At 62.1% G+C, this 11,213-nt stretch overlaps 1 protein-coding gene across 4 annotated transcripts; it reads left to right on the top strand.

Annotated features, from left to right (window-relative positions):
• The first annotated feature begins 1,028 nt into the window (after positions 1-1,028).
• Positions 1,029-11,213, top strand: FGFR4 (fibroblast growth factor receptor 4). 4 transcript variants are annotated; one of them, XM_053913273.2, is made up of 18 exons: positions 1,029-1,167; positions 3,747-3,889; positions 4,453-4,716; positions 4,805-4,876; positions 4,991-5,157; positions 5,668-5,791; positions 6,302-6,492; positions 6,626-6,764; positions 7,108-7,301; positions 7,404-7,549; positions 7,637-7,758; positions 8,867-8,977; positions 9,061-9,251; positions 9,541-9,663; positions 9,752-9,822; positions 10,039-10,176; positions 10,335-10,440; positions 10,535-11,213. In XM_053913273.2, the coding sequence occupies exons 2-18, from the start codon at positions 3,799-3,801 to the stop codon at positions 10,679-10,681; spliced, it is 2,397 nt and encodes a 798-aa protein (XP_053769248.1). In that variant the 5' UTR covers positions 1,029-1,167; positions 3,747-3,798; the 3' UTR covers positions 10,682-11,213. The 4 variants fall into 4 exon arrangements, 3 of the variants coding, with proteins under 3 accessions (XP_053769248.1, XP_024433575.2, XP_053769249.1); XM_024577807.4 differs by having other exon boundaries at positions 1,058-1,213; XM_053913274.2 differs by lacking the exon at positions 1,029-1,167 and adding an exon at positions 1,448-1,873.

Consider the following 11,213-nt stretch of genomic DNA (forward strand, 5'->3'; position numbering starts at 1 on the left):
CCAATCGGTGGCCTCCAACGTGTCCACTTTGTGCAACCCCTTGAGGATGGTACACTACGGCCGCACCTGCTTCCCTGCAGAGAAAATGAAGACTCAGAGGGAGTAACTCGCCAGAGCCACGCGCGCTGGCGCTGAGACTGAGCCCTGCGGTCTGCGCTGGGAATCGCTTCACCGCTGGGACCACCTCCCACCCCCACCGCGCCCTGCCCCCGCCCCGGCGCTCGGTTGCTCTCCCCGTCCTCACAGGGGAAAAGATCTGAAGAGGAACCTGGCAAGTCCAGAGCGCTTCTCTGCGGAAGTGACCTGACACCTCAGAGAGGACTCAGAGGGAAAAGATCTTTCCTGGAGGCGAACACACAAGTGCAAAGACCCACAGGTACGGTGGGCGCAAGGAAGAAGTGGAGACGAAACGGGGGGCAGGTCATGCCAAGGATTTTTTTTTTTAATTTTTAAAAATTTATGTTTTGATTTTAGAGAGAGACTGAGAGAGAGAAACCGATTTGCTGTTCCACGTATGTATGCATTCATTGGTTGGTTCTTGCCTGTGCCCTGACCGGCAACCTTGCTTATCCGTAGGACGATTTTACCAACGGAACTCTCCCGCCAGGGCCTTTAAAGGAAGCTGTCGGAAAGTTTGAAAGGGATCGCCGCGGCTGGTAGTCAGATTTGTATTTCAAATATAGCTCTGAAGGTTGTGCAGAGACTGGATGGGGATGGGAGCAGAGGCGGTGTACTGGCCGCTCCCTGGCGATCGCGCAGAAGACGGGGCAACCTGGCTGGGCCGAGGTCTGCAGAGGTGGCGGGGGTCCGGGCTGCTGGGTCCAGGCCCCCGGAGCTGGACTAGAACTTCGAAGCCGGGCCTGGGTGGGGCAAAAGAGGCGAGTCTGAGGGGCAGTGTGCAGGCTGGGGCTGGGCGCTGGGACTGGTCTCCAGGTGGGTGGGATTCCGTGTCGTCCGCAGCTACGCCGCTGTCAGGAGAGATCTGGTCCAGGAGGGGCGGGGCCGGGTGGGCGGGGCGCTGGGACGCCCGCGGCCACGCGGCTTTCGCGGGCGCATTCCTAGCTCTCCAGCCCGGGGCGGAGGAGCGCCCTGGCTGAGTCCGCCGTCCCAGCCGGGCTCCAGGGTCCGGGCTGGTAGAAGGTTGGACCGGGGCCGCGGAGTACCCAGGTGAGCCGGGGTCCCTGTCCGAGGAGCTGGCCAGTGGAGGCTGCAGGTGAGCCGGGACCCAGTGCGGACCCAGGCTGCGCTCCCAGCCGCCAGGGGGCGAGCGGCGATGGGGCTCTAGGAGCTGCCCCCTCCCAGCACTGGGGACCCGGGCGTCCGCTGGGCAGGGGGGTGGAGGGGACGGTAAATCAGTAACTCGCAGCGCACACAGGGCCTTTTGTCCCGCTCCGTCCAAAGAGCACCCTGACCGCGGAGCTGGTTACTCATTGCCCACCCAGGCGGGGGCGGGCATGGTGTCTGCAGCTCCCTCTAGGGACCCGCCGACTCGCACCTCCCCCCAGGGTGGAGGAGGAAGAGCGTGTCAGCCCCTCACCTGCAGGGGCGTCTGCGCGCCCTGAGTAGAGATGAGAAAGCTGAGACTCCGAAAAGCGCAGTCATTTGCCCAGAGTCCTCTCCAGCGCTTGAGTGCGGGAGGCTACAAGCGAACCCAGGGCTGCCTGGTGCCAGAGTCAGGCCCTTCGCTCCCTTGTCTGCGTGGGATCCTACTATGGACCCTGAGGTGCTGAGGTCAGGGTAGCCTGGAGGTGAAAATAACGTCCACGGGCCTCCCCACTGCCCCTCCCAACCGCAGCTGTGGACCCAGAGAGCTGCGCTCCCTGCAGAAGGGAGGTGGGGGGATTTTACAGAGGAATGGCCACGGAAACTGGAGGTGAGCGCAGAGAGTGGCATGTGAGCCAGGTGGGGAAGAGAAATGGGAGCACAGAGGTATGGGCAGGAGAGAAGACATGCCCAGTTTTGAAAGCCGGTAGTTTCAGTGCTGAAGGGGCAGACTGGGGGACCCGAGACTGGCCCAGGCAGGCAGGGAGGCCTAGGATGCTGCCTGCACAGAGTGTGGCGTGGACCCTCCCTCCTGGAAGCTGGTCGGCCGGGGGTGACATGGCAGGCTTGTAATATTTTTTTAGAGATTTATTTATTTATTCCTAGACAGAGAGGGGGAGGGAGAGAGGAAGAGAGGGAGAGAAAGATCCATGTGCAAGGGAGACATTGTTTGACTGCCTCCCCCACACACCCGTACTGGACTGTGCCCTCGCTGGGAATCGAACTGGTGACCCTTCACCTTGCAGGTCAACCAACTGAGCCACACCGGTCAGGGCCAGACTTGTAATTTTTTAAAAACCTGCTGGAGAATGGAGCCTGGAGAGCACAGAGAGATGTTTGCAAAGGCCCACACTAGAGATAACTTCTGCACTCCCTGGGTCCAGGCAGGAGAAATGGGATGGACTGGAGAGGGACTGAGGAGGCAGAATGGACTGGAAGTGGGGCAGGGGTGAGGAGACGGGATGAATGGAGACCATGCTCCAGCTGCAGGGGCAACCCAGGGAAGAGGGAGATAGCAGCTTACCCAGGATGAGCTAAGCACCCCTCCCTCTGAGCCAGAGCTGGACAGGGCAGTGGCTGAGGAAAGAGGGTGTGGTGGGCTTTCTGGATGAGGCATATCCAGAGACATCGGTGCCCTCCAACTGTTACCAAGCCCCAGGTAATAGCCATTAGGTCCCTGGGACTACGCCAGCCCCCTCCTCCCCTGCCCCAGCTGATGCTCAGGTGTGAGTGTCGCTTTGAGGGGAAGGAGACATCTTTGGTGGCATTTGGAGGAGCGTAACTAGATGGAGTGGGTGTGTACATCACACCTGACAGGAACTGGAGGTGACTGGCTGAGAGCAGACCCCGGTGACTGTCACTGGGAGGAGATGGGGTCAGGGGACACTGTTCCAACATTCTGTGTACCCAGCCCCTGCGCACGTCCTCTTTTATTCTCAGAGCCGTCCTGTCGGGCTGGCGGCCCAGACAGGGCCAGGGACACACACCGACCAGGGACTGACCTGTAACCCAGGCACATGCCCTGACTGGGAATTGAACCGGGACCTTTTGCTTCTGGGACGACACCCAACCAACTGAGCCACACTGGTCAGGGCCAGAGTCTACATTCTTTACCAGAACCTGCGCTGCCTCAGATGGCGTGGTGGGGACACAGAAAGCAGAGGTGGCCCCAGGGTACGGGTCTGGTTCAGAATGAGGAAGAACTGCTGGCTTTGTTGGCAGTAAGCTCCTTGCCCTGGAAGTGTCTGCGATGCTAATGAGGAGTGGGGACCAGATCAGATAACATCCAGATGCTAAAGTTTGGCCTTGTATTATATTTCAGACTTTCTTCGCTCTTCAGAAATAAATTCATTTATTCAGAAAAAAAAATTATGTGTGCTAACAGCGAGCAGAAGATATGTCTCCATTCTCTGCTTGCCTCCAAGGAAAGAATCCCAAAACTACCCTTTCTGTGAACCTGTGCCAAGGTCCCCGCGGGACCTTGGAGAGCAGGAAGCCCCGTCCCACCCCCTGCACAACCTACTGCGGGGCGGCCTCCGGCTCTGCCGTAGCAGACCTGCTTCCAGTCTGCTCTGCTGCGGCCTGGCAGCTGGCGTGGACAAGTGGCCACACATTTCCTGTCTCATTCTCCTCGTCTGCAAAATAGGGGGCTCACGCCAGCCACGGTGCCCATGAAGCAGGAGCTCTTCCCCTCTCTGTTTCAGGAAAGCCATAGGTGGGAAGCCCAGCCTGGGCCCCGTGAGCAAAAGGAAGAAAATGCAGCTGCAGTTGGCCGTGTTGGGGGTCCTCCTGGGGGCATCCTGGGCTCCAGTGTTGTCCTTTGAAGCCACTGAGGAAATGGAGCTGGGTATGACCTCTAAGGTGGGAGAGGGTGGCAGGGGTGGGAAGGGTGGGCACCAAGAGGGGGCTGAGCAAAGCTGGAAAGGATCCTGGCCCAGGCCCCGGGGCGGCGGCAGCAGGACAGAGCCCAACCATTGAGACTCAGTGTCTGGCTCCCAGAAAGCACCCACCTATCTCTGTGTCCACAAGAGAGGACTGGCCTTGCAGGGCCTAGGGTGAGCCCCTTGGCTGTGCGTGTGCAGCCTGTGCACTGCGTGTTCGGCCGGGGAGGCCCAGGCAGCTGGTCTGGCGTGTGCTCTGTAGCATGTGCCTTGTGCACGTGTGTGGCTGGGACAGGGTCGCGTCCAGCCCAGCGGGGTGCTGCCCGCCGCGTGTGTGATGTGTATCAGAGCGTGGCTGCTGCCCTGCGCATTGTGTCTGCAGCATGCGGCTGTGTGTGCCGAGGGGCAGCAGCTGTCCAGCCTGTGTCTGAGGTGCTCGTGCCCTGCACGTGCGGCACGTTGTCTGTGGGGGGGGGGGCTGCCGTGGCTGGGGCTGCGGGGCTCACTGACCTCTGCCCTCGGCCCCCAGAGCCCTGCCTGGCCCCCAGCCCAGAGCAACAAGAGCAGGAGCTGACTGTGGCCCTTGGGCAGCCTGTGCAGTTGTGCTGTGGGCAGGCTGAGCGTGGTGGCCACTGGTACAAGGAGGGCAGCCGCCTGGCACCTGCCGGCCGGGTACGAGGCTGGAGGGGCCGCCTGGAGATCGCCAGCTTCCTGCCTGAGGATGCTGGCCACTACCTCTGCCTGGCACGAGGCTCCACGCTGGTCCTGCACAATGTCACCTTGGTAGTGGATGGTAAGGTGGTCTGCCAGGGGCTACGGGTGCCTAGGGAGAGACTCTCCCTGTCCTGGACCTCACATACTTCCCTCCATCCCTGACCTAGACTCCTTGACCTCAACTGAGGACCCCAAGGCCCACAGTGGCCCTTCGAATAGGCATGTTTACCCACAGCACGGTCAGTAGAAGTCCCTAAGGACTGGTTCCCCTACCTCCCAGCTGGTCCCTGAGAAGAGACCTGTGTGGAAACAGGTGTCGTCCTGGGGGCAACGAGTCCTCCCTTCTCCTCCAGCGCCCTACTGGACACACCCCCAACGCATGGAGAAGAAACTGCACGCAGTGCCTGCTGGGAACACCGTCAAGTTCCGCTGTCCAGCTGCAGGCAACCCCACGCCCACCATCCGCTGGCTCAAAGACGGACAGGACTTCCACGGGGAGCACCGCATTGGAGGCGTTCGGGTGAGCCTCCAGGTCCCTCGGCCACCTGCTCCTCCACTTTCCCATCAACTCCCTCAAACCTGTAAATCAACCCCCCAGTTTCTTCTCTAATGAGGAAGGCCACTGCGTGGCCCCAGGAGGAGCACTAGACTGTGGACTCGGACAGCTCTGGTTCAAGTCCCCACTCTGCCACTCTCTGGCAAGTGACTTAGCCCCTTGGCTTAAGCAACTCCATTTGTAAAGGGGGAAGGATCACTGACTGGCATCAGTAAGCCTGGGCAGCTCATTCTCACGGCAAGACCCTGTAGGGCTAGCTGCCAGCTGCAGTGAGGAAGCCGAGACTCTTGCCAAATCCTGGCTCAAGGTGGCATACGGAGGAGAAGGCCGAGCTAAGACTCGGGGCTCAGGCACTTCTTGGAGTCGTCTCTTCCTTTGTCTGAAAGTCCCTAGTCTCGGCCTCCCCTCTCCCCACCCCCTCTCCCCGGGCGGGCGTGGGCCAGTGGCCCCTTGTGAGCCTGCCCCTGCCCCCAGCTGCGCCATCAGCACTGGAGCCTGGTGATGGAAAGCGTGGTGCCCTCAGATCGTGGCACGTACACCTGCCTCGTGGAGAACCCGGTGGGCAGCATCCGCTACAGCTACCTGCTGGATGTGCTGGGTGAGCGGAAGGGCAGGCGAGGCGGCGTGGGGGGTGGGAGCCCAGACCTCGCCCTCAGGCAGGGCCCTGTCTGGCCAGGAACATGGACTCAGTCTTTGATGGCTCGGTCCAGCTGCTCAAAGCATCCGCGGGCGCTGCAGGAGGTGCCGCGGGCCTGGAGGAGCAGGGGTCAGCCAAGGAGAAGAGTGGGGAGGACACTGAGGCAGAGGGCACGGGCTGAGTGAAGGCCTCAGGGGTAAAGAATAGAGTGCACTTGTGAGGAGGCGTGTGCCTCAGGTGTGGGGAGCCAGGCCATGGAGGGTGTTAACGTCTAGGCTGAGAAGTTGTCCTTGACCCCAAAGGCAATGGGGAGCCGTGGAAGGTTTAAGCAGGGTAAGCAGGAGATGGACAAGGTCTGAGCTGTGTGTCAGGAAAGTCGCTTCCTTCGGCTGGGAGAAGGTAGGAGGTGGGTGACCAGGGTGCTTCCATGGGTGCCACTGGTCAGGGTTGACGGCCCGGCCCGGCCCCCAGAGCGGTCCCCGCACCGGCCCATCCTGCAGGCGGGGCTCCCGGCCAACACCACAGCTGTGGCGGGCAGCGACGTGGAGCTGCTCTGCAAGGTGTACAGTGACGCCCAGCCCCACATCCAGTGGTTGAAGCACATCGTCATCAATGGCAGCAGCTTCGGTGCCGACGGCTTCCCCTACGTGCAAGTCTTGAAGGTCCAGCCCCTGCAGTTCCTGAGCCCGCCCTGCCCTCCTGCCCTGCCGGGGAAGGGCAGCTGCCAGCTCCCTCCCTGGCCACAGTGTGGCCTCAGGTCCTGTGGTGACCCCTGAATGTGCCTCCCACTCCCAGACAACAGACATCAATAGTTCAGAGGTGGAGGTCCTGTACCTTCGGAATGTGTCGGCCGAGGACGCAGGCGAGTACACCTGTCTGGCGGGCAACTCCATCGGCCTCTCCTACCAGTCGGCCTGGCTCACCGTGCTGCCAGGTGAGCACCTGACGGGGCCAGGAGAGGCTGCAGCCTCCCACGGTGATCCAGCAGCGGGCTGTGACCTACTGGGTGGACATTATCCCTTGGCCTGTGGGATCTAAGCCTGGGGCACAGCATGTGGCTTGGGTGTTGGAGTCTGCATACCATAGTCCCCCTTCGTGCCGACGTGGGGCTGTCCGTGAGACCCAGGGCTGTGTGGGGCTGGGCATCACCACAGCTTTCTGGGTGTGGGCACCTGTGTGTGCTGGGAGCTGTCAGGGCCTGGGGTCGAGGGTGTGGGGCCTGCCCCATCTGGCCACTGGCTGGTTACTTACGTGTCTGTGTTTCTGCCTGCGGACAGAGGAGGACGTCGCCTGGACGGCAACAGCGCCCGATACCAGATACACAGACATCATCCTGTACACGGCCGGCTCCCTGGCTTTAGTGGTGCTCCTGCTGTTGGCCAGCCTGTACCGTGGGCAGGTGCTCCACGGCCGGCACGCCAGGCAGCCTGCCACGGTGCAGAAGTTGTCCCGTTTCCCTCTGGCCCGACAGGTAGCATGCCATGCCTACCCCCGTGTCCCATCGTGAGGCTCTCAGCCTGCTGTCCTGCCACAGCTCAGCGCCAGCGGGCTGACCAAGCCTCCCACTTTGCAGTTCTCCCTGGAGTCGGGCTCCTCGGCCAAGTCAAGCTCATCCCTGGTGCGGGGGGTCCGTCTCTCCTCCAGTGGCCCCCCCTTGCTCGCTGGCCTTGTGAGCCTTGACCTCCCTCTGGACCCGCTGTGGGAGTTCCCCCGGGACAGGTACGCCGTGCAGAGTGAGGGTGTGGGGCGGGCTCCAGGCAGGAAGGCTGCCCGGGTGGCTGAGGCCTCAGCTTTCTCGATTTCTAGGCTGGTGCTGGGGAAGCCACTGGGTGAGGGCTGCTTCGGGCAGGTGGTGCGCGCGGAGGCCTTCGGCATGGACCCAGCCCAGCCTGACCACGCCAGCACAGTGGCCGTGAAGATGCTCAAGGGTGGGTGCAGCGGTCTGGGGAGGGTGCTGGGCCAAAGCAGCTCCTAGAAGCCGGGAGAGGCTGTGTGAACCCGCCCTTGGGCTAGGGCCCACCTTGACTGCTGACCCTGGCAAGTCACTTAAGCCTGTTTCCTCCGAGCCCGAGGTCCCCAACAAGTGCTGGTGCATACCATCTCACCCATTGGGATGATGGTGACTGTAAAGATTTGGGGTGACTGGGGTTTGATACCCCCTGTCAGCCCTGGCCCTGGGTAAGCCTTGGCCTCAAGTAACCTTGTCAGCCTTGTAGGCCTCCACCTCATTGCCCTGGAATCACACCCTCAGCCTCCCCTACCCCGGGTCTACCACCCTGGAATAGCCTTTCCAACTTTAAATTCAGTCCCAGCCCCCAAGCAGGGGTCTCAGGGTGCTCAGCACCCACCTGGGTCTACTGTGGGGGCCTCTCACTGCTGTCCCCCAGGCCTCCCTACAAGAGTGGCCCAAACTACGGTTCTGCTCCCCGCCCCCACCCCAGCCCTCTTCTCTGCACAGCTGGGGCCACCTGGCACTTTTCCGGAGGCAGGGATTGAGAAATGTGCATTGTGAGGTCTGGCGGGGAGGGCGTGTCATTGGCCTGGGGCCACAGGTCAGCCCTGGGGGCTGAGCCGCTGCTCTGCAGCCTTCCTCCAGGCCTCCCCTAGCTGCACCCCACTGGCAGCTCCCTGGATTCCCAGGCCGGATGGACGCCAGGCCCTGGTCAGACAGACCTTGGGGCGCCAGCCTGCCTTCCACCCCCAGGAGCTCTCACCCAGTTCAGGGACTGACGCCAAGCCCTGCAGATGGGCTTCCTTCCCGCTCAGAGCTCTTCCTTCCCCTCTCCTGTTTCCGGGCCCCTCACTGGCAGGCTAACGCTTTCAGGTCCTTGATCTTGTTGCATCCTTGCAAGAGCTGTCAGAGGTGGGGCATGATCTGTCGTCCTATTTCATACAAGAGGACCCCGAGGTTCAGAGAGGCTAGGTGACTTTTCCCAGGCCACACAGCCCAGTGGGGACTCAGGCCCAGGACTTCCTGTCTCTGTCCCCTGGCCACACAGCCTGCCTTGGTGGTCACCCTGGCTGTCCCCCCTGCAGACAACGCCTCTGACAAGGACTTGGCAGACCTGGTCTCTGAGATGGAGGTGATGAAGCTGATTGGTCGACACAAAAATATTATCAACCTGCTGGGTGTTTGTACCCAAGAAGGTGGGGCAAGGTGGCCCAGGGTGGGTACGGTCGGAGCAGGGAGCACGGCCTCCACAGTCCCCCATCTCCCTCCCCCTTCGCAGGGCCCCTATACGTGATTGTGGAATGTGCTGCGAAGGGCAATCTGCGGGAGTTCCTGCGGGCCCGGCGCCCCCCCGGCCCTGACCTCAGCCCTGATGGGCCTCGGAGCAGCGAGGGGCCACTGTCCTTCCCCGCGCTGGTCTCCTGCGCTTACCAGGTGGCTCGAGGCATGCAGTACCTGGAGTCTCGGAAGGTGTGGGCAGTAGGCAGCTCTCCAGGCCACTTGAGAGTGCTCCATCTCCACACCTTTCGGTGTCTCCCCTCCTCCCTTGCTCCCATTTTTCACTGCCCCCGGTCCTTCTGTACAGCAATGGGAGCCGACAACACTCGCGCCATTGCACCCTCACACGCTCCCAAACCTGCAGGTGTGGCAGGGGAAGGGGCCTCGTGAGAGAATGGGAAGGCCCTGAAGTTGGACTGTCCTCTCTGAACCCCGAGGTCCCCACCTGTCAAAAGGGTGATACCCCCTGCCCTGTCCCCAGTGTATCCACCGGGACCTGGCTGCCCGCAACGTGCTGGTGACAGAGGACAATGTGATGAAGATCGCTGACTTTGGACTGGCCCGTGGCGTCCACCACATTGACTACTACAAGAAAACCAGCAACGTGAGGGAGGCGGGGCCGGGCGGGGCTGATGGGGCGGGGCCGGCGGGGAGGGGCGGGGCTGACACTGATGCCCCGCCCTCCCTCCCAGGGTCGGCTGCCTGTCAAGTGGATGGCACCCGAGGCCCTGTTTGACCGGGTCTACACACACCAGAGTGACGTGTGAGCCCTGGGGTGGATGGGGAGTGCCAGCCAGAATCACTGTCCTGTCAAACAGAAAAGGTCACATAGTCCTGGGACCTGAGTGGGACCAGACCCCCCCAAAAGGCCCCGATCCTCACTGCCCCCCTTGGTGGGTCATGCCCACACAGACCCTCGTCCCAGCCCCAGGAGTAGGCAGCGAAGCTGAGCCCTGCTGAGCCCTGGTCCTGCCTCCAGGTGGTCATTTGGAATCCTGCTGTGGGAGATCTTCACCCTCGGGGGGTCCCCGTACCCTGGCATCCCTGTGGAGGAGCTATTCTCACTGCTGCGGGAGGGGCACCGGATGGACCGGCCCCCGAACTGCCCTCCAGAACTGTGAGGCCTCCATCCCTCCCCCCACCCACACTGTCCAGTCCTCACCCTCTGCTCTGACTGCGCCTCCATGCCTTCCACTGAATGGCCCCTCCCCTCGGGAGGCCCCTCCCCCACCCCAGGGGCTTCGGATCCCTCTGACTCTGCGTCCCCTCTCCCAGGTACGGGCTGATGCGGGAGTGCTGGCACGCGGCCCCCTCTCAACGGCCCACGTTCAAGCAGCTGGTGGAGGCACTGGACAAGGTCCTGCTGGCCGTCTCGGAAGAGGTACCCCTCCTCCCCTGTCCTGGGACCTCTCCCTGCCTGCTGCCCTCTGGGCTTCCTCTGAGCCATCCGGACTGACCAGCACTGTTCCCCACAGTACCTGGACCTCCGCCTGACCTTTGGACCCTATGCCTCCACCAGTGGGGATGCCAGCAGCACCTGCTCCTCCAGTGACTCTGTCTTCAGCCACGACCCCCTACCCCTGGGGCCCAGCTCCTTCCCCTTTCCCAGGGCCCAGACCTGAGCAGGGGCAGGGGTTGGAGCCAGCAAGACAGCCAGCAGCCTTGGGCCACCTGGCTCTCTTGCAACCCACTGGTGCTTGACCTTGACAGCCCCCCCACCCCCACCCCACATGGCAGGGTGCCTTCCCAGATCTCTGCTTCCTCTTTGAGGTCTGTCCTTGGTCCAGGGGTCCCTGGTGGAGGCTTCCAGCTCTGGCCTGGGGCTCCCAACTGAGTCCAAGCCCTGTCTTGAGAGCCTCTCGATGTTCTAATATACTGGATTCAGAGCTCTGCTTGGCCTCCTGGGCCTTGGCGCGTGGTCCCGGTTCCAGGGGTCAGTGGACCTGGCTGCAGGGCCGCCCCAAACATCCCTGCTCCCTACACCCAAGAGCTCTTGGGCCTCTGAACGCTCCCCCAGGCCTCCCCTCCTGCCCACCCCTCTGCTGCTTGTCCCAGCATCTTGGTGGAAGGTGCATTGGCCCCTGTGCTCTAGCTGAAGCTGGAAGCCCGCCTCAAACACAGAAGCAAATGGCCTTTATAAATTATTTTTTGAAA

The sequence above is a fragment of the Desmodus rotundus genome, chromosome 10, assembly GCF_022682495.2.
Source record: "Desmodus rotundus isolate HL8 chromosome 10, HLdesRot8A.1, whole genome shotgun sequence".
Taxonomy (NCBI): domain Eukaryota; kingdom Metazoa; phylum Chordata; class Mammalia; order Chiroptera; family Phyllostomidae; genus Desmodus; species Desmodus rotundus.